The 23658-nt window shown below is 43.9% G+C and overlaps 1 protein-coding gene across 8 annotated transcripts in view; it reads right to left on the reverse strand.

Annotated features, from left to right (window-relative positions):
- The window catches only part of RAPGEF6 (Rap guanine nucleotide exchange factor 6), a 123505-nt gene that overhangs the window by 54693 nt on the left and 45154 nt on the right, over positions 1-23658 (reverse strand). The window contains exons 1-2 of one of the 8 annotated variants that reach the window (XM_082771958.1): positions 12432-12756; positions 10439-11470 (exon numbers count right to left, since the gene is read on the reverse strand). The exons of 5 other annotated variants lie outside the window; for them this stretch is intronic. In XM_082771958.1, coding sequence (XP_082628084.1) covers positions 10439-10492 — 54 coding nt within the window. In that variant the 5' untranslated portion in view covers positions 10493-11470; positions 12432-12756. Of the gene's footprint in view, positions 1-10438; positions 11471-12411; positions 12757-23658 lie in introns of those variants that run through there. 2 more of the 8 variants (XM_082771959.1, XM_082771957.1) reach the window with 2 other exon arrangements.

Consider the following 23658-nt stretch of genomic DNA (forward strand, 5'->3'; position numbering starts at 1 on the left):
TGCATTATTTTGTGTGACAGACTACTGATGTCTACAATTGCACTTTAAATGGCAGTGCTGCTCTGTAGCACACCTTGTGCATTTGGTGCACTTGGCAGCACACACGCAAGGCACACATCCTCTTCTGCATCTTTCTTGAACAAACTTCTCAGCAGAAAGGCTGAATCACATAGAAACCTCCTAAAATGTTACAAGTCTTTGGCTGTTCTGGGGTGTATGTACTGCACATATTATGGTACAACACTGTCAGCTCCAGTAATTAGTTTTTATTAAGAATTAGGCCACTGTCAAACGATTAAGTAGTTGTCACATCCAAGTTTTTACTTTGTGCATCTTCCTGAAAAGTTTACTTGAGCTTACTTTGCCAAAGTAAAACAATAATAATTTCAACATAAAAACTACAAAGCAAGAAGTGTGCTTTAATTGCTGGTTCTATACCTAGAAAAATGTTGCTTCTCTGTTTCTTGTTCAACTTCTAGGAATGGAGAAGTACTACCCTAAAAAGAACCACAAATTAAAAATATATGACTGAGCTGAAACCCACATACCAATTCAATTCCAGATTTTCCAAAACTAAGAGGTTACAGCTCTATCTTGTGAAAAGACAAAAAGAATTAGTTCTGACAGAAGTAATACCACCCCAGCTTTACAAAGGCGCAGTACTTTTCCCCCACTGCCACCAAATGCTTTGCAGCAATTTGACGACACTGAATTTTTACACGTACAAATTTCCACCTCGTTTTCCAGCTACCCAGTGCCGTACTGAGCTGCATCTCCCTCCATCACATTTGAAAGTATCTCGTTTTCCAGACATCCAGTCTGAGGGGTCTGATAGCCAAAGATGAAGGCAAGAAAGCAAAAACTGCCACGCTCCTGGGACGCCTGTGTTTGAACAGGGATTTCCAACTAATGTTCATTTTCTAAATGAGACTTTATAATTAATTTAGTTTCACATTAATATTTATATCCATACCTATGGTCGCACAGGCTATACAAGTCATCTGCCAACTTTCTCAAGTCTTATGTCTGTAATTTTGAAATTAATTGAGAACAAATTCCGACGTACGCTGTATTTCCCAAGCTAGCAGACCACTTCTCCAGCCCCGAGTGGAGTGCGTCTGCAGTGACATTCACTTCCTACGTAAACACCATTTACTCTCAGCACTGAAGTCACACAGAATACTCGGGAATTAAATTAAAAGCTAATTTTGGTATGGCAGATTTTAAGACTGCACATGCCCTGTACAACAGAGCAAATTATGGGATCTTTTATGAGATGGCCACCAATCCGCTCTTCAGAAGCGCACTGAAGATGAATGGTAGCCTGAGGATAAACTTCCCTTTACGTGCTCCCAAGGAGGGCTCTGCCTAAAAATTAGGGCTATAGAAAAGTCATTGAAGAGTTTATACAGAGAGAAAGCAGACACATAATTCATAAGTTACTATTGGGCAGAAGTTAACACACGTAAGAGGGTGAAGTGAGAGTTTTGTCCCTCTGTTCCCCATTCTTTACAGGGAAAGGGCTGAGAGCCTCCTTCAGCGCAGGGCTCCATGCTCTGCATGCTGCAGTTCCTGGGGGGCTGATGTCAATTTGCTGGTACCTTTCCTACTGAAAAGCTGCTTCTGTGAGTTTACTCTGCAAGTTTCGAAAATAAGTAACAGCACGTCCTGAAATAGTTTGAATAACCTTAAAACACAGGTTGGAAGGGTGTATACAAAAAATGGCACAATAGCCTTGAAAAGAAGGGCAAAGGACCTATGAATTACCTTTTGTTACATGTAAAAGAAGCCTCATCCATCATGCTTCATCCTGCATTAAGTGGCATGTTTATTAAATGTGTTCAGAAACATCCTGACCAAAGGACTCACCACCAGAAAAGAACTGGTGCAGGAAGCAGAGTCTGTGCAACTCCTGCTGTGTAGCATCCATTAAAAATGGAAAATACTGGAAGAAAAACGGACAGTAAGGAAGCAAAAGTTTCAGCTTGCCCTTTATTTGATACTCCTTGAGAGCAAAGTGTTTCACCAGTTCTCCGAGGTCGCTGTCTCTGAGCTCACCACGGATCGATCTCGGCTGGACACAGGAGAAGCACCAGCCTCAGACGCAGAGGGAACACGCTGTCCTTTTACAGGCTGCGTAAGCAAATCTGTCCTTGGTTTCACAGGCTGTCAGTAACCTTATACCTTATTTTCTTTTTCTGAAGTTCCCTGAAACGTTGCCAGCACGAGGAATATCCAGAAACAGGGGGCTGATTCCCACCGAACAGCCCAATACAAGCATTGCAGCCCCGCATCGCACGCACCCATCACCCTGTGTGTGCTTCTGTGCCCACCTCTCCCCTGCACCCCTACGCTGCCTACCAATCCCAATTTTAAGGCACACATTTATTATTTTGGTTATCGTTTGTGATTTTCCATTAAAACGTCTTCACTGTTTTAAGTTGGAACCCATTAACACACCCTTAGGGCATTAACTGTGATCGCACTTGGTAACCCCTGAGATTTAGGAAATGCTCCCACTTGAGCTCCATCACAGCCAAGTGCTTCAAGGGCAGCGATTTCCCTTTCTTGGCTGATGCAGAAAGTTCAGGCTGTTACGACCTGCCAGTTAAAAAAAGCCTCCTTCCATCCCTTCGCATGCCTTTTTTTCACTGATGTCCTTGATTCAAAGTCTTTCGTTACCATTAGAACGAAATATTCTGCCCACATTTCTTCACTTAAATTCCCATTTGCACGTTAAGTCTTTGGATCCCCATCACCGAAGTTTGCCATTTTTTCTCACCACTGAAAGCTAAGGCATAACAAGACTTAAGAGCAGCCTTGGCTAAATAACTACTGCAGAAAAACTGTGACAAGAGCCACTGATGCGATGAGTTGGGTTCTTCCCACATCATGGTTATCACAACCCAAAGCTGGTTATTTTAAATACCTTGTGATCAAAGACTCGACCACGTGAAATAGGCTCCATGCAGAAAAAACTCCCTGGAACTGGCATTCAGCTTCCCTTGATCCGTACCAGCTTTGAAGCAGCAGCTGACTGGCTCTGGCCAGCACCGGAGCACTGCTCTGGATTTCTGTGCTCTGTCGGCACAGGTACCTCTGTGATTTCTCTGTTCAGATGCCTTGTTAGCTCTACCATCAGTAGCACACCTTGTTTTCTAGCATTTTATTGCCAGGTATTTTGCTGGTCTCACTTGGTGCCTGCAATTCAATAACCAGTTAGCTCATTTTTCACCAATTAATGGATTTCTTTAGTTAGTTCTGTTCTTTCTTTCTACACCAAACTACCCCAAAAACACTGATGTTCACTCACACACATGTGCAGTCAGCCTCTTGCCAAGCAAACCTCTCCATACACCACTTTTGTTCTCATCCATCCCATTTATTCCATCCGAAGGGAAAAACACACTCAATTTTTTCCTTATCACCAGTATGACAAATCTCATATAGCCCACGAGTGAAATCATGGGAAACCGATCACTGAAGTTATTTTTCAGTATTTTCATTAGCCCTTTTTTTCTAGGGCTTTATCTACATAAGTTAACTCTGGTTTCTGCGCTCACTTTTTGCACAGAAGCCACAGTTCTGCTCCAGTTTAGACATGTGTAAGCATAAAACATATGCAGAGCTGTGCTAATGGGAGAGGAGAAAGTTGCTCCTCTGAGGGCAAGACGAGCCCGGCTGAATTACGGATGCTGACATCACTCACCGACTTACTTAATGCAAACAAAAGCATCTCCTCAAAGACCACAGCTGTTCCGCCAGTGACACAAAAGTAGATTTCTTTAGATTTCTAAAGAGCAGCAATGATTTTCTAAAGAGCAGCACTGATTTTTATTTATTTATTGGCTCCACGAAGGCAATAATCGGTCCTGAAGTTACCCTCCCGAAGCATCCAGCCTTGTCCATGAGTGACAGCCGCCCGGCCGAGAGCTCAGCTCAGGGGGTGCCAATCGCCAGCTGATGGATCAAATATTTGCCCAACAGGTTCAGCTGAAATCCCGTAACCTTCAATAACATCACGCTAAGAAAAATGGTGCCTCTCCCAGCTTCCGAGCTCCCCTTTGTAAAACGCACGCAGGATGCACTTTTTTTTGATGACAGATTTTTTTCAGCCCTTGTTTCAGCTCATTAGCTGCGGTGTGTACGCACTCCAAGCACTACCCAGAAGCATCTCAAAGAAACAGCGACCAAGCCAACACCGTTCACGACAGCCTTGCAGTGCCTTGAGAAGTATTCCTTGTAGTCTTACTAAAATATCCCCAGGCTTACAAAAGAAAACAGAAAAACCAAAAAATACACTAAAAAAATACAACCCCCTAGAGGCTGCTCTATGCCCCCAGCAGCCAAGAACTTCTTGGTCCTTATGGCACATCCCGTGCGGAGAAAACAAAATCCTCAGAAGTAGAAAAGTATTTTGTTTCCTTAGTAACAATAAGGTGACGTGAGGACAGAATTTCAAAGTAAATTCTGGTGTTGCCTTAAACTACATACGTAATGCAATTTTAATTTGGTTTTCATATGTTTAAATTATAGATCACTGCTCCACTTTAACTCACGATAACGCTCGGCATCTGACACAAAAACATCTCGGCTTTGGAGAAGGGGGGGCTTTGGCTGTGAAGATGCTCGTTGGTATGAAAAAAGCGTCGATGAAACCCCATAATACTGGGAACACCCAACATGTAAACACAAGCTGCAGTTTTTACATCCACCAATTAATACAGAGCAACTCTTTTCTGGCCTAATCACAATGTAACATTTGTAAAACGCCAAGAATTATGCCCTGGTATTATGAAAATGTTACAATAAGAGCTCAAAAAGACGTTTTCAGTGCTCGAGTTCAAATTCTGCTGTTTGTTCTTGCCACTGACAACTCCTTGCAGGACTAAGAGCAGCGTTGGCTGGATAACTACTGCAGATCAGCTGGGGCAGCAGCCAGCACTGCGATGAGCTGTGCGAGGAACCTGACAGAGCCATGGAAGCCCCAACATCTGGGGAGCATCCTGAGATGGTTCTGCAGGGCACACGGAGCTCCACACCTCCATGGAGCTTCGTCTTCACCTAATAATTTATCAACTCCTAAATACACTGATTGGTATAAAATACCAGTGAGAGGATGCTCCCTCCTCGCGCACCCCGGGGCTGGGTGCCATTGGCATGGATGTGCCAATTCAGCTCCAGCTGGGGGCTGCATCCCTCGCTAACCTGGCCCCCAGCCCCTCTGAAAACAAAGGAGCACCAACCTTCTGTCCCCATCGTCCCTGCATTCGTACAGAAAGGCATTCGTGGAAGCGAGAGGAGCACAACGGGGTGGTCCCGAGTGAGCTTCTGGCTGCACGCAGCACTGCAACAAAGCCAGTTTAAAACAAACAAAGCCCAGGAGGAAATAAATGAAAAGATAGATGTTTGTTTGCATATTAAGAGCCAATTTCCGATAAAAACAATCCTTCAGGAAAAGGCTGTTTCTGTTGAAAGTAGGAAGATGTGTGCTTGCATTTAACATCGAACTTATTGTACACTGGAGTATGAGAAAATTCGAGTTTTTAGAGTAAGTGGCCACACTGCTCATATTAAACCTTTTTTTTTTTTTTTTTAGTCTTCATAAATTGTCAAGCAAGAAGTACACGAAAAAAGTTTTACCTAAAATATCACGCAAGTTGTTTTAGAAAGCAAAGCTAAACATCTAAGTGTAATGGATGGCCAAGCATTAGCCCAGGTCCTCGAAGGTCTCTCCGAGCACTCAGCTCTCAGATTGCACCATGAGTAACCAGAGGCTGTGCTCCTGCAGATCAGTTACAGCACAAAAACGAGGTGATCCTGCCATTGCAGGGGGTGGAGAGGGAAAAGATCAGGAAATATGGAAAAGGAGAGGCCATAAATATTTTGAGGAGCTGGTTGGAACTCCAAAAACCTCAAAATGGGACCAAACCGTACAAACCAAGCAGCTAGGAGGTGAGAGAACCATCAGTGATTGAAGAGCCCAGCTCACAGGGCTGTCAGAGGCTGTGTGCCCGTGCCCAGGAGCTTGGGCAGCGGGGTGACGAGCACCCATGGGTGCCACCTACCCCTAGTGACAGTTTGGGCTCAGCACCACTGAAAGCTGAGCTGGGAGCTGCGGGTACAGAGGAGGCGCAGGGGGAGAGGCGAGGTCAAGAGGTAGAGAAAGATGCTGTCAAAATCAACTGAAAAAACAAAGCAAAGGGTCAGTTACTCTGTTTGCACCGAAAATGTTTAAAATTCATGCTACCAGGGCTACGTTTCACATGAGTGCATTAGCAAAGATGAGGATGACATCGAATCAAATCAAGGAGCCGCTATCCAAGCTCTGTTCTTCTTCTGATGAGCTGAAAATAATCTTTAATTGCGTGAAGGTTTCAGCTCAGGATCTCAGAGATCAAACTGATGCCCTTTGAAGTCGGAAGATGATGTTAGGCTGCTTTTATTTATGGTTAACTAAAGCTTGCATCACATCCCTGCAAGACAGCAGCAGAAATAGGAATGGGACTGCAAAATGACTTCAAGTTTTCTGCTCTAACCTCAGCGCAAACTTCTAGGGAGCAAATTTGCCTTTTGTTTTTATGTTTAGCATTAACAGATTTTATTTGAACAGAGAAAAGAGAACTCGGAAGCCTAGATAACCCAGACAAAGGAGAAAATAAGCTGCTGTCTACTGTTGTTAGACAATTTTAATGTGCACCTGGGATCTTACATGAAACTGTTTCCCTTCAAAATCCAACACTTTAGAAGCTGAGAAGTTAAGTCAAAACTCCTTTTCTGTAAAAAGCACATGATCTCAAAAAGCATCCCTTTTTAAATATCCTGCACAGACACATTATCTGATCACTTCCTATTTTCCCCATCAGACCTCCTGACACACAAATAGGGTTGCTATGTATGCGTTCTAGCCTTGGGAATTTTAGGCAGTGCATGAAATTCCTGTCGCTGGAGAACCCTGCACATCCAAACCTTTAAGCTTAGAACTCTTTAATGCCAACTTCATAACGGGTCTGTGTTTAACAGTTTCATATCAGAGAGTGCCTTATAGTCAACAGCCACTGAGAAAGTTACGATCAGAATTATAAAGACAATCAAAATCTTGTGGATATGCATTTGAAATAATTTGTTTGCATTAAAATAACGTGTTTGTATCATAGGAGTCCCGCTTAGCATAAGCTGAGTGCCTCACATGCAAGTATGCTGTCTGTGGAAGCAGTCCTCTGCTTTCCTTTATGTCCCTCCAAAGTCACAGTGGCTTGACAGCTGGGGCAGCTTTGCCACACTCCTCACTGCTCATCCCATTCACTGCGTCTGCCGAAGGATGCCTGCATCTCTGCGTTTCATCTTCTACAGCCTATCACCCCAGGGAGCACACGGTCCCTAGGGCAGAGACATTTCTCACGATGCACTTCCAACGTGGGGCTCTGCTCCTGTGCTAGTACCTCCAGACAACCAACAGAAGGAACAGCCAACACCTTCCTGCAGCAGATAGTGATTGTTGTTGGACACCTTTCCAAGTACCAGCACAGCCCTGAGAAATAACATTCACCTCCACGAGGCTCTGCCCAACAGGGCTGGATGGCTCAGCAACCAACCTTCAGGTGCACTGCAGAAATCAATCCTCCTCAAAGTTTTCTGTCTCAGTTTATCCTCCTCTTAGCAGCATGTTCTGCATGAGAATAGACTGCATTGGTTATTTGACAGATGTCTACTGCACCTCTTTTACTTTTGGAAGCCAAAAGGCACAGCCCCCACTCCCAGGGGGGCACACAACGCTAGCAGGCATGGAGACCCCATGTCCCTAGAGCTCCTCTTCCCAGGGGTGCCATCTCCAGAAGGCAGCTCTGCACTTCTGGGTAGCCATAAAAACTGATCCCCGTGTTCTCCTTTATGCACCTTCACCAAAGCTTGCCTTTCGGATTAGTCACAAGGAGTGTGACTTCACTTTGCTCTGATTAAACAGACGTAATGCTACTGGCACATTCAGAACAGCTACAATTACAACTGAGTCAACAGCCCGTTTTCAAACTGCTGTCTTATACCTCACTCTAAAGGCAACTCAATTAAAAAAATAATCTGGGACAGGTACTTATGCAAGTCTATGGACTTGGGAATTTAATCACTGAGAAAACAAATGGAAGATCAGATGGTCACTGCTCTACAGCAAGAAACAATTCCAGCTACAGAATGGGATTATAAACTACTTGACATTTTCAGGTTTAAAGTTACAAGCTTGCATATTTTAGAATTTCTGAAGTCAGTTATTTTACTAAAATATGTATTATTATAAAGCGCCCATCACAGAAACAGATTTCTGGAAAAAAGCTTAGACAAAAACTAAACTGAATGAACTCAGATATAGCTCAGATAATCAGTGTGTTTAATCCTAGCATACTACTTTTCAGAGTTGCAGAGCTTCAAGAACTGATGAGTTCTAAAAGTTTTTTTGGGGGGTTGCAGGAATTTTGGGGAGCTTTGTATGGTTTTGCAGAACAGGGCTGTAAGTGGTTTTCCTGTGTTGGTTTCAAAGATAAACAACTTTTATCTGTGGACTGGGATGTTAAACCAGTTAATAAGCTTGCATCAGCCGAAAGAAAGAAAGAAAGAAAGAAAGAAAGAAAGAAAGAAAGAAAGAAAGAAAGAAAGAAAGAAAGAAAGAAAGAAAGAAAGAAAGAAAGAAAAAGAAATGAACAAAACCAGCCATACATACATATTTCTCTCCGACGTTTTATAGAATTTCATTTTTGAATAGCAAATGCGTGAAGAAATGGCAGCAATCCACTGGGTATTGTCCTCAGTGCTGACACAGGGGTCAAAAGCCCTTCCAATTATTGTTATTTCCCACCCTCCACCAACCCTTGTTTGACCACAGGGTTTCTTTTCTTGTGGTTTCTCACTTAGGCCCAAACTCTCCTGAAAGAGCAGCCTCAGCTGAAGCACAAACGTGACTAAGCATTCCCAGTTTTTAAGCAATATTACACGTCCAGACCTCCTCCACAAGGGCGGTGCGGGCTAGACGAGCTTCAGGAAACCAATCCCTTCATATTTAATGTCCACAGACTGGGAAGGAAGTAAAGGAACCCACACGTACACTGGAGACTCAAACGATGACACAAACAGGCCAAAATCTGCCAACGTGACCACTGAGGCTCGGAGCCGTCACGAGCACACCAGGTCCCTCTGCCTTCCGAGTCCCCGCTGCTCCCCTTGGCTTTGGCTGCTGAAACACACACAACAGCCAAGATGGGCCACAAATGGACCCCTATCCAGATATTAACGGTGGCAACTGCAATTGGAAACCCTAAATCCCAGCATTTCCCACCCCTCTGCCCTGAAACAGTGAGCTTGCATTTACATCGTCAGATGTAAAAAAAATAAGCAGGGAAAAACCCTTGTGCCCATGGACGCCAAGCACCCATCTTGACTTCTGTCTTGTGCCTCTCCAGGCTGCCCCATCGCTTGGTCCCTAAAACTGAAGGGCCCTCAAACTTTTGGGACCGAAGTCAAGAGCAAGATTTCTTGCTCCAAAGTCACTGCTGCATCTCATGATCTCAACCCACTGCCTTCGAGCACTGCTGGCTTTAACACACAAGAAAGTTGCACAACCCTTGTTCTAGCCTGCAGGAGCTTCTGCAACATAAATATGAAAACTGTAGGAGAAAAGGTATATTTGACTGGCCTCAGCTTTGTAAGTCAATTCTTGTGTCTTGGGTTATTGTACTGGGAGCAGTCTTAATAAAACACCAGTCACTCCAGTAATTTTCTGAGAAAGCATACCAAATTGCAGGAGTCTGACAAACAGTATATTTATATATAAATTCTGAATTTAAAGGCTTTTATCTCAGTAGGTTGGTTTGCTCGAACGTTCTAGATTTCATTACCTTCTTTAAAAGAAACACTATTCCCTCCCCAGCTTCGCAAAAATACTGCATCTTCAAACAGACAAAATAATTCCTGTCCTTTAAAGCTAATTGTAATTACATAGTTTGGCTAAATAATTAACCGATTCCATAACGATGCACAAAGGAAGCAGGCAGTACAGTCTCATACAGCTTGAAAAAATCAGAACATCGGTGGGTTTGTATATCAATATTTTCAAGTTAGCAATAACGACAGACAGTCATAAAAATGTTATACTTGCATCATACTTGTTTATATATTAATAGGCTAAAAAGCAAGCTTTACATCATTTTGTAACAAAATGGCATTTTTATACTTCCTGTTAATCTGTAAGCTCTTAGTGTATAAAACAATTTCAAGATTTCAAGGTCCCCCCTTCCCGTTCAGAAATCATTCTGCCAGAACAGTCCATGCCCAGCCAGAGCCCAGCATTTCACCCGAGCAGCACTCGGCTTTGGAGAAGTGAGCATTTGCACAGACAGCACCACGGCTGTCAATACATTTCAGAGAAATGCATCACAGACAAAATCGTACTTACTTTGGAGGCCCACGGTTGCAGGCAGTTGGCATAACATCGAACGAGAAAAGCCATTTCTTAGGCTGAGAAAAAAAAGTTTCCTTTCTCAAATAAAAGTCTCAGACGAAAAATATTTAGTAAAATCCTCTCTGGATTCTCTTTAAAAATCATAAACCAAAGCAGCAAATATACAAGTATGCAACTTGTCAGGCTTGAATTTCACACTGAATTCGATTACAGCTTCTCCTGTGTCAGAGTAGTTTTCAGTGTTGCAGTGAGTTAGCAGCAGCAGCAATTCCTATAAAAATGTTCCAGTTTTAACAAGCACATAAATTCAAGTCAAAATGTTTCCTAGCTTTTCAAATACAAATATCCATAGGTTCCCCCAGGCACGAGGCGCGTACCCAAAAAGTGCTGCTAAGATTGAATTAATTCTGAAATGGATTAGAATTGCAGGTTAGAGCAACAATACATAAAAAGGTGAGATAAGAATTCTTCAAATTCCTTTTTTCTCTTCACTGAAATGCATTAAGAGTGGCTTATCTTCAGGTTCACTTTTCGGAAACTTCACATTCATATTGTAGATCGAAATTTGCAAAGGTTCTTCAGCATCCTAGGCAATTCAGGAATCCCACGCCCTGGATATTAAAGTTTCTTCTTTATACTCTTGTCCATCATAACTGCAAAATTGAATTAAGTGTCCAGACTGTAGCTCCAGGATATATGCTCTAACAGGTTTGCACTGTGGAATGTATTAAAAGCCTCTGCAATACAAACCCTTTTCTCTTTTACCCCCCCCTCCTCTTTTTTTTAATGCAGTTTACAACTCCGCAGTGTTGCTTAGTATTCTAATGCATCAGCCAGATACTACGGTTAATCCACGCCTAGCTTTTCCAATTAAAACACTTCTGTAATGCACGACAAAACAGTACGTCCATGGCTACAGCAAGACTGACTGCTGGAGTCCTAATTCCTACTATCTTTGCTTGCTTCTCAGCAGCTCCCTCAGGAGAAGCTCCCATCGATTGGATGCTCCGCAGCAAGATGAAATATCTAATAAGGAGGAAAGAGAGTGGGAGGGGAACCGAGCTAAAAGGATGACATCACCTGTATAGAAAGCCTTTAGAAACTGCATTAGATCAATTGGCTACTGTATCTGCAGATGCAGCCAGCAGAGCATCTTTATTGACCTAATATAAACACACATATCGGTACAGCAACTGCTCAGCAAAACACCCCTGCTCTACGTTACATTTTATATCGTTTTAGGATCTACAAATGCATATGCTGCAGCCCTGAATATTTTTTTTTCTCTAAATCAGCTCAAAAACCCTGAAGCTCATACATCTATTAAGGCTTTCAACAGCATTTAGGTGAATCATTTCTCATCTTTGCATCCAAATTTAGAAATAAGGAAAGGTAGAAAAAAAAAAACTGCAGACACTCACATGTGTGCATGCATGCACAGATACACCCATAATCAAACAATTTCTGCTTTTATATACATGTCATACAGGAATCTCAACATTTCTATCTCATCCTATCCACCCATCAGCAGATCTTTATCTAGGATGAGAAGGAAATTCCTCTTTGAAAGGTGATGTTTCTAATATTCATAATTTTTAGTGGGCTTGAAACATGTTAAAAGTTAGGTTTGCTTTCTTCCAATCAAGACCAATTCCGTTTGTAACAGAACTGCCTTAATTCTGCAGTACTCAATTTAGTTTGATCATTTCTTTTTGCCACTAAAAACTGAAATATTTGTCAGCAGCTCAGTGCCTTGGATGGCAGCCCAGCCTGCTGGAGAGCTGCTCCGAGGAAGCACCTACGAGATCCCACACCTTTGAGCTGGGGCTGCCGCGATGCTTTCAATTCCTAGAAGGCAAATGTCTGCTGCTGCTGCGCGAGGGGAGGGGGAGGACGGGAGAGGACAGGAGCAGAGGGTGCTGGCTCTGCCAAAGCCAGTATTTAGTTCTCAGGATCGTTTACTTCACCTGCAAGAAGGGGCACTCACTGTTTCCGTTTTCTTCTCTTTGGAAAGAATTTTCATCGCCACTTCTTCTTATTCCCCGTTTGCATCAGGCTCGAGGTTAATTCTCCAAAACCGAATGCCAGCTCGAAGGCCATACCTTCCACGCAGAAGAGGGTCTTCAGAGAGTGGCCTGGTGGCAGCAAGGGCCAAAAATCCTTTTTCTGGTGTTGTTTGCTTGCTCCTGAATACTGAGTTGGACCATTGGAGGCGATCCACAGAAAGCTGTTCCAACAGACGGACACGTGGAAGAAGATCCCCACACTTCAGAAGCCAAGTTCCAGCACCAGGACACCCCACCCTGTCCCAAACCAAAGGCTGCATTCAGCAGGCAGCCAGCAGTTGAATTCTTCCAGGCGTACGACCCAAGTTATGACCAGAGCTGGGCCTTAGCCCAAGGGAAACCCCTCCTCTGGCACCTTCCGGAGCTGCCTTAAAGGACAAAAATTAGCACTGCCGTCTGAATTCACCTAATCACTGCCCAGCAATGAAAACGGTGATGGATGCAGCCAGGATTCATAAACTAACGGGGTTTAATTTATACCAAAACATAAAGGAAAAATCGAACTTCAGTCCTGCTCTTGCAAAATTTGCAAAGCCAATGGCTGTTTTTAAAAGCTGAAAGATTTTCAGATAATTCCTTTAGCTTCTGAAAGGCATTACACCAGCTACGTAAATAGCTGTTTCCTTTACTGCTCCTTCGATACTAAACAATAGCCCAGCCATCAGCTTCAACTCACATACAACTGTATCGCATCTGTCCTAATAATTCACATTTTTTCCTAAATCAAAAGCATCTTAAGCATCAAATATAAAGCCAGGCTGACAAATTTCCAGTAGCAACGAACGTCCAAATACTTCCATGCAGAGTTACCTGCATTATTATAGTTACCACCATCACAATTTATATCAAGGAAAAAAAAAAGAAAAAAAACAGCCAAAGGAAACCTCTCCCTGCCTGCACGCACACTGATAGCACACAAACTCTCCCCCCTGAACTAACCCGGGCAGATATTCATCTCCCGGCCGCATTTTAAACCCACTGCATTGTGCATGAAATTCAATCCACCAAAGGTTTTGGCGTGGATGCCATCTTTTACAACTACTGTAAACACGAGCTCAATAATGGGAACAAAATTCTATTTCCTTCTAGTTTTGCCTTTAAGTGAGGATGACATCATCCCTCTGCCCGCGCCGCCAATGAGCGCGGCGGCTGCGTCCCCGGGGATGCAGCCAGCTCCTGCGCAGCCCAGCCCGCCCGCGCCGGGGAAAACCTGACCTAATTCCAGGCTGGAGCTTTTGGGGCATCCCCCCACTAATTTCTGGGTTTGAACGCACGCGTCCCCGCAGCCCCCGGCCGCCCGCAGCGCGACGCGCTGTGGTTATGTATATAGGAGCTGCTAAATGATAAATCTCAGACCTAAAGGAACTTGGAGGTGGGATAAAGCAGATACAAAGCCTGCTCCATGGCGATCGCAGTCAAAATGCTTGTGAGGAACAGGCAGAAGCACAGGCAGTAAATCGCCTTTCTCGTTTGAAGCAGGATTCCAGGTTTTCAGAGAATCTTAAGGGAAAAAAAATCTTTGGTATGCAGTCTCCGAATTAAAAAAGGTCTTTGTCTCTTAACACTGGTTTCTTTTCACGCTTGAAGCATCACTCCATATGTTTCTATGCATCACATTCCCTTTATCCTCCCATAATACTAGCTGAATCCTCCCGACTGTTAGATAAACCTGCATGTTCCAATTGTCTAACAAGGCTAAGTCACTGCAAAAGGGGCTGGTTTCAGAAGGGCAGGAAGGCCTTCCGTAATTCAAACTCACGGTCGGTGAAACAGGATTAGAGCCCCCTCTCATTTAAAAAGACCACAAACTGAAGTCCCACAAATCAGGACGCGCTCATGGCTGGCAGCAGCAGACACCCCTCGAACGGCACTTGGCCCTGATCAAGCACAACACACGAGCCCGCGGCGAAGGCGAGCGGCGATCCGAGAGCCATCGCTGGGCTGGCTGGGGATGTGCAGGCTGCCGGCGTGCCAGAAACCTTGCTGACTTCTGTCCCTTTGTCCTCCGAGCGAGCCGCCTGCTGGGACGCCGTCCCCACGTGTCCCCCATCAGCAGCAGGCCCCCCGTCTGCTCCCCCACCTCTTCTCCCCCTTTCCGAGGGCAGCAGCGAGAGCAGCGCCCGCGGAGGGGGCTGGGGAGGGAGCCCAGCTGCTTGGAAAGCAATCTGTCACCCTGCACGCTCAGGCAAAGATGTTTCAGGCTAAAATAATTCATTCTGGGACAGTTTTTGCGAGCGGGAATTGCCAAACACAGCAGCCTAATGCAGAAATATTTTAGGCATTAGTGGCACCTGCATCAAGAGGTTATTCCAATATATTTGAGCACTTTAAATCTCTCTGGAAAGGCAGGCGATGGCGAGCAGGGAGCTCTGTGCGCAGTGCCAGCTGCGGCATGAGCTGGATGCGTCCCCATGCTATGCTGGCAAAGCTTGCTTGATTTAGTGTCACTGGCATGCTTCTCTGATTTTTCCCCACCATTTAACTTCAGCATCTTAAATGAATCACTGTACTTTGTGGCAAGGTTAGCCCCTCGGTAGGGCTTCTCAGGAATTCCTGTTTAAAGGAAAAAATTAATAAGAAAAAAAAAAATACAGCTCTCCACCCTGTTCTTGACCCTTTTACACAAATGGAGGCAAGCGAGAGCGGCGCTGCGAGCTCCATTCCTCCTTCAGGGTGACATTACGTGCTGCAACCGCTTCCTTCTGTACATCACTTTCCGCAGCAGCACTTATGAACACGCCGTAGAAAAATCCTGCTGAAAGATCTGTAGGATTCATAAGTGGTATGAAAACCCGATCCATCCTAGGGGAAGGAGGGAGGGGGAGAGGGAGGGAGCGGAGCGGGAGGAGAGACTGTCATCATAACTAAAGTGATGTAAGCTTCTAAATATAGAGCCAGCAATACAGAAGGAACAATAAAAAGGCACCATGGATTCAATTTCTCCATCGCCGTCGTACCACCCCGGCCATCCTTTTTCAGCTGTTGTGTTAAGCATGGAAAGGTCATCTCCTATTTGCAGAAATTCAGATTTATACGTTTTATAATACTTTCTTAAATATGTTTATAAATTACAGCTCTCCCCTGCAGATCTCTGCTCGTGCAGGCTCCGCAGAGCCAGGCGGCATGATCAGCATAGCAAGCGAGGACAATGCCGGCACCTAGAGAGGGGGGAAGCCCCCTCCGCCACAGACTCAAACAAAAAGTTCCTTGCTAGGGTTTGAGCAGAGGTGATTCATATCACGCTCCCCCCCCCTTCCTTCCTGACACCTCATTTCGGCAGGGGGTGGGGAGGTTGGGGAAGGTACACAGCCCAAAATTCCCTGGTGATGAGAACGAGTGGACACCAACCCCGAAAGCAGATGGGTCGGTTTGTGGGGCTGAGCCGCCCAGAGATACCACAAGCACAAAATCTCTAAGATCCTGCACCAAAACTTCACAAGCGCTTTTGCAGTTTTGCTCATTAAAACATTCCCTTCATCTAGCCTCAAAACCGAAATCAGAGCCCAAACCTAACGCCGACCTGAACACATCGTGTTTGTTCAGCTGACACCTTACTGGGACACCGGACAGAGTTTCTGATTTGGAAACTGAAAATCCCACCAACGTATATGCTCGTTTTCATCCTGGAAGTCACCTACGTTTTGCAGTTGATATGAAATCAAACATGAAGTATCACTTTTTCTTCCCACATTTCTAAAACTACATCTCAAGTTAAATGATCTGGTTAAGGCGATTCAGACCACGAGGTACCAGCACCTCTCCCATAAGGAAAAGGCTTCTGATTAAATGACCTTGAGAACAATGCATTAACTCCACAGATGAGGTTATAATCATTAAAACGCCACTTCCAATGTTTTTTCTGTCATTTTTCTGGAGGATTAACACCAAACCGAAGGCCTGAGAGCAGGAGAGGGCAGGAAGGGTTTGACTCCTCCTACCACTATCGGAGAAATTTGGGGATCTCTCTCTACGTGAGGCTGATTTTAAACAGTCAGCTTTCATTTCTTAGCCGACAGGGAACCCGGCCTGCAGATTGCATGTGACGTGAATGTTATCTCGGGCACAGCACCTCACAGACACTTCTAGCCAGGGGCAGCGCCGTGTCTGGAGGCAGCGTGGTGCTCTCTGCGTGCAGCCTCCATCACCAGCTGCTCCTGGGCTCCAGCTGACCCCAGGCAGGGGGAATATCGGGGTTCCTGGCCTGGGGCTGGGCCAGCGTGGTGTTCCCCAGAGCACCAAGCATGGACCCGTCTGCAATCCGGCCCTCCCAAAACCCACCGTGTTGGGGAAGCACAGCCCAGACCCTTTAACACATGAATTGCTTCACAGCACAGTGATTTCCAAGCTTTCTCACTACCTGGCATGATTCAGCCCCTATTTATTGCCTTCACAAACAGAAAGCTCAGTCAGATAACGACAGGACAAGGGGGGATGGTTTTAAACTAAAAGAGGGGAGATTTAGATTAGAGGCTGGGAGGAAATTCTTCACTCAGAGGGTGGTGAGGCACTGACCAGGCTGCTCAGAGAAGCTGTGGGTGCCCCATCCCTGGAGGTGTTCAAGGCCAGGCTGGACGGGGTCCTGGGCAACCTCATCTACTGGGTTGGAATTGGGTGATCTGTAAGGTCTCTTCCAACCCGAGCCATTCTGTGATTCCATGAAAGCTGGCTACGCTTGTGGAAATTTTTCCTTAGCATCATTCAGGCTCCCTTCTGCCACTGAGAACAAAGCAGCAGCAGAATCCCAGCTATTCTCACCAGATCCACAAAACTGATCTTAGCAGACACAGCAAGGGCTTGGCCAGAGGACATACCTCCACTGCAAGTTGATAAACCACCGTGCATTTCATCACTGCTGTTAAACAAATTTTGAAGGACACAAAATCAAAATCATACAAGCAATATAAGGGTCTAGTTTACTGTGGCTACAATACCTCAAACAAACAAAAAAACATAAAAGCTTTAACACTCAGCAATAGAAGGCAACTCTGACTTGCAAGAACAAAGTTCCAAGAAGGAATTAAAGCTACCCTGATTGACCCATTTAGTCAGAGACTTCATTTAATCAGCTATTTCAATTATTTCATCTGTCAAATATTTCCCCATTAACAAAAGTTTCTACATATCAAATGCAGAATTACAAATGCTGTTAAGAGTCATTAGAAATAGCAGTCAGTTCTAAGCCAAAACCAGACAGATTCTTCTAGCTGTTCTCTCATACAGACAGTGGTTGCATGCCAAGTTTTTCAAGGAAAACGGTATCCAAATGCTTGCACTATGGACCGACATTTTCTGATGATGATTTTAACTGAAAATTGTTCCGAATATTCTCAAGTCCCCAGCTTTGGGCCAGAAAGCTTCCGCAGAACATTTGTAAGTTGACGTAAATTTCCATATTCTAAATTAGAAGAACATTTTAACTTAACAAAGATGAAGACAACAGTATCACAGTGCTTTAACGGAGTCCTTTAGTGTACGTGATGTTCAGCCCAGCAGCTCCAACTCCCAACTCTTCAGGATAAAATATAAAATGACTTTTCACAAAGCTGTTCCTCTCCAAGGCATAAGCCCACAAGCAAGTGAAAGGCTGACTTGGCTATAAATGAGCGCATAAGCAGGCTGCTTACTTCATTACAGCACACTGAACAGAAACAGCCCAGGTGGACGGCAGGAAACAAAGATTCGTGCCTGCTCCCATCCATCTGCACGCAGGCTACCAGCTTGCTGCCTGCTCCTCCATCAGTTTCTACAAGACACCACTCGCTTGTCATTTCAAAACACTGAAATAATAAAGTAATGTTAAAAAGAAAGATCTGACAGCACTGCAACTCACACACAAAAGGTTTTGAAGTCCCTGACAATGCCTTATCAGGTACATAGCGCTGCTTTCTGCCATTAAGCACCAGAATGACATTACACTGCTATGAGCAGTGGCCACAACACTTGCACATCATTCTCAATCTATTTTGCATAACAGGCTGCTTATAAAGAATTAATGACTTTGGAACTGCCACCCAACCCCTTAGGGTCCATCAAAACAGAGATTAACTCTCTGAACATGCTACATAAAATATTTTCTCAGGCATTTTCCAAGGAACTAAGTTAATTTCTGTGATGGTGTAAATTTGTCTATGTGGTGAAAGGATAAGAAAGAAACAGATAACTGATTACCGTGTGGAGAGCACTTCAGTAATTACATTACGTTTTATTTGTTGTGTGTGCTAATTTGCAAGATATCTAGATTTTATTTTTATTCATTGATATATTTAAAGATTCTTCAGCCACAAGCTGCCATGGAACAAAACCAGGCACAACAGCAAATCCCAGCCCCAGCTTAGGGCAAGGTCCAAGCAGCTCCCTGCTTCCATCCCAAACAAAGGCATGGGGAGGTTTCCCTGAGGACGGGCTGTGCTCAGGATCAGTTTCCCTATCAATTTTAAGTATCTTGTTCAAGAAGCAAGGCTCTCGGCGTGGCAAACCACAAAGCTGTCTGTCTGTCCTGCAACATCCTGGCTTACAGCAAGACATGCTGCACACCACCGCCAGCAACCCAGCCAGACCTGAGAAAATACAGGTGCTTGCCTAAAATAAACCCTCCAGCGTTTCGGTCTAAGCTAGTTTCATTTTTGCAGCGCTCTTCAGTGCTGTTCGCAGCTGCATGTGTCACCTCAGAACTGAGGTGATTTCTGTAATTCACAGTTTCTGTATAATCTGGTTGTCACGGCTGTAAAATCTTCAGGGAAACTCCTGAATATGTTTTGAATAATTATAAATCCACCTCAGTATGGATAAATTGGGGTTTACATACTGCATATGTTCTTTAAAGAAATAACTTGAGAACACAGATTTTAACAGAAGGGCAATACTTTTAGTATGTTTTTACTTATTTCGTGCATAGCACATCACTCATTATTCTTCAGAAACCTACAGACACTCGTTATCTGGTTGGGGAACCACCAGTGGCCTGTGGAAATTACCAGGAAACATTTGCACACAGGGCTCACGAGGGCTGGAGTTTTTGTAATGACCGCCACAACCGGTGATGGGCACACAAGGAGCCCTGGGCAGTAACAGGGCCGACACCACGAGCCGGCAGAATTCACACATGATTATGGATTCAGTGGGCTGGGGAAGAGGCTGCCCTGATGTCCCTGCACCTCAGAGATGCTCCTCTCAGACGTCATTTACAGCCTCACTCCCAGAGCAGCACCGATCCCCCTTCGAGAAAGCTGGGCCTCGTCCCCTCCTAGCCCCACACCGTGGCCATAGCCCCACAGGCCTGCCCTGAGCAGTGACACACAGCCGAGCAGACAGCTTTATTTAGATGTGGGCCACCACGAAGCCAGAGCAGGCTGCTACAGAAGTGAGCAAGCTGCGGCCACAGCTTCTTTTTATCGCTGGAGGAAGAGGAACACAAAATGGCAGGAGCGCAGCGGGGCTGCCGGCAGCGGCTACGGGGGCGAGGTTCTCACAGAGGCCATGACCGGCCTGGCTCAGGGAGCACCCGCACACACTGAGCTGGGATATGACATACACCACCGAAAATGTAAGACAAACTGGAAGAGAGAAAACCCTCCATTGTAGGAAGGAGCAGGAAGAAGGAACCTGCATGATCTCCGTGCATTGCACGACACCTCCAGAGAAGCTGCCAGCTGCAGGGGGTTCGGTACCCACGGGGTACACAGCAAGACTCGTGGATTTCGGCAGGATTGAAGTTTCTTTCCGACTCGTTAGATAATAAAGCCCAAGTTGTCGAACAACAACAAAAAAAGTGACAAAAAGAGGAAGCGGGAGGGGATAAAAACACATTAAAAAAACAATGAGCTGGAATCATCACCCAGCTCTAAAACAGGTCCAGAAGTGATTTCAGCCACTTGCAGATTAGCCCCAGCCCCACAGAAATTAACTACTGATGTTCCAAGTGAACGGATGGTAGCTGATGCTGCATCAAGGTTTAACAAAAGGCATCTGGGGGCGTGCTGTAGATCAGTATTAGTTGGTTTAGATCAATAAAAGGTACTATTTCAGCAAATCTACCTGGCAGTTAAAAATAGATTATAAAACACCCATAGCATTTAAAAGGGAAAGGATCAGTGATGGGAAAGAACCTAATGGGCTTGCTGCAACACATAAAAATGTGCTTAACCCCCTACACAATTGTGAGATACCCTATACTAACCACAGCCTCTGACAGGATTACATTAAGTAATGATCACAGAACAAGAAACTTGCCACTCAAGCAGTCCTCGGGTGACAGGCTGCTCTGAAGATAAATGCTTCCACAAGGTTCCTGGAAAAATTTTACATGATGTGGTATTAAGATAGTGTCCTCAAAACTTAGTATTATAATAAATCTCTTAAACCTCATCGTCCTCTTGTAAGAGTTTAAAAGAAATGTAAGTTTGCATGTCTGAGAAAGGGAATTATTAATAAAAGTTTTATAGTAATTTATTTTGTTCTAGGATGAAAAAAATAAATCATATTGTGGTCGCAACTCAATGGAAATGTGTATTACATCTTTTATGCACTATTTTTAGAAATACAAATATTCTTCTCAAAAATCAGAGAAGAGAAACTGTCAGAAATGTGTGCAAAGATTTTAAACTCTTAAGAGATACAAGTTTACAGGTTTGATGGTCATGGAGAAATTTGTATCAAATTGTTAAACCCCATTTGGTTCTGCTCACTGCAAGAAATATAAACACAGAATTTACTGTAACTCAGGTTTTATTTTGTAATAGTAAATGTTTCAAATATTTATCTTTACATTCTCAATATTTGATCCAAGATGAAAAAAGCAATTGAACTTCTAAACATCACCAGAGCTAACATTAAACATTTCTTCCTAGAACTGTTAATGTAAAAAGTCGTCTGTTTTTAGTCTGGCTGTAGGTTTTTGTGTACCTGCTGTATATTCACTGAAGTTTGGAACAGAGCTGAACAAAGATGATCAGAATTACTTCTTTTTCTTTTGCAATGAAAAAATACACTTACATTATTTATTGGCTTGAGAGCTAGACTCAGAAGTAGGAGTGACTAAATATTCATCATAGCTGTGATAATGCCCCGCTGCATGACCCTGGTTACTGTCTGGATTCTTATCTATGTTGCAGACAGTCATATGCACAAAGAGTGCCTATCTCCAAGAAGATATGCAACCACACTAACAAATCATCAAAAGAAAGAGCAGGCATTATTAAGACCAATGGCACGTTTATATCTAATTCACTAAGTCTGACAGGACTTTTCTCCAGTTGACTGCAGCTAGCGGACACCTTCTAGTGGGAGGTGGCCCTGCCCATAGCAGGGGGATGGAATGAGATAATCTTTAAGGTCCCTTCCAACTCAAACCATTCTGTGATTCTATCCCAACCTCACTTTACCCCACAGCCAGGACGTCACCCACGGTGACCTACAACATGCGGATACTCATTGAGTGACGAAAGCAAAATAGACGGGGGCAAAGAGATCCCACGTCACCGCAGCGGATGCTCAGCCAGCCTCGGGTAGACAGCCGCTGCTGCCATCACCGCAGGCAGCAGTGCTGTTTCATGTCCTGGGAAAGGCACTTGGGAAGCCTTTCACCAAACTCACTTTTATCCCCAGGGCATTGCTGGCAATGCAGTAGCAGGAAAAACCCTGTCACAGATACTGGGAACCCCTGAGAGCAGAAACCAGCCCTCGGCCAGTTCACCTGCTTAATGAGAGCAGGTTGAGCATCATTTGCATGCATATTGTAAGAAGAAATTCATGCCATTATGCACTTTAAAGATAGAAGCAGAAATATAAACCTGTTCAGTTTGAATGAGAAGAAAGCATATTGTTAATGTACATTTGCTGTATTTTCCTGCAAGAAAAAAAAAATCTTTTAAAAACTTATTCAGGAGGCAACCAGAGTTCTTGTGAAACACTATAGTTCTATGAATCATAAACACACAGTAAAGGAGTCTGAAGAATAACTCCAAAGAAACTAACCAGATAATCAACTTTTAACATTGAGTCAGCTGTCATTCAAGCAAAATTAAAAAAAAAAAAAAAAGATACTTATTTGAATGTCAAATACCCTAAAGATATACAATTAAACTGAGTATCAGGGCTCTTTCACTCAAGTAAGACGCATAGGAGAAAAAGCTTCAAATATGGTATTAATAATTGAAAATATTGAAGAATCCGCACACACAAATATTTATCTCATGGCCAACCACAGGGATTTCTACAGAACTCATTCCAACAAGCAGCAGTAGGGAGCTCCATGCAAGAAGTCAATGCAAGCTCATGTCACAAACTAATGGGCAATGTTTTATGATAAAGGTGAATCCTTGTTTTTATAAATATTAACCATACTATATTTAGTGAGCAGAGATTTACAGTTAAAGGAGTTACTGGAGATTGCATAGATAATTCCCCCTAAACAGAAGATTTCTTGTATTTGCTTTTAATTGTCAGAGGAAAAATTCTGAGCTGGGATAAAGCAACACCAACCATCAATACCTATAGGATTTGTGTTTTCTTCAGAAAGCAGAAAACCACCTGTGCTTGAGCAATTAGGAGCTTCAAAACTTAACCAGCAGCATGTTGTGTACTCTGTAGCATTATACCTCTAGCACTATAGCCCACACAAACTCCTTGTGGACTGTGCATGAAGTACCAAGCTCTCTGATCAAGCAGGGCTCACAAAAGGTCCATCAAGCCACATTCAGCATCTGTCAGAGAGCATTCAGCAACAGGCTGGAGAGTGAAATAAAATGCTGCATTTATTCATTAGTATTATGCCAGAGAGGAAATGTGCTGGCAAGTTTGTAAACAGTTTCCCCACTCTGGCAGAAATGTTATTGTAAGTTCTTGTCAAATAGGAGTTTCATTCAAAAACCCTCCTCCTCACCCTGCCCATACACCAACAGGTTGGAACACACGGTTACCTTATAAACCCTGCTCTTCAAAATCAGTGGGAACCAGTGGACACGTATTAGCAGACTCCTATAGGTAAGAGTTAAACCCAGGCACAGAACAAACCATACACCTCAGGAAATAAACATTATTTTAACAGATTAAAACAGAATATGGAAAAAAATACAGGCATCCTTTGTTTTGTTTACTTGTCAAACAGGCAGCTGGGTTTGATTTCTTAGTCATCTGTTGAGTTACAAATTA

The sequence above is a fragment of the Aythya marila genome (assembly GCF_965140915.1).
Source record: "Aythya marila genome assembly, chromosome: 14".
Taxonomy (NCBI): domain Eukaryota; kingdom Metazoa; phylum Chordata; class Aves; order Anseriformes; family Anatidae; genus Aythya; species Aythya marila.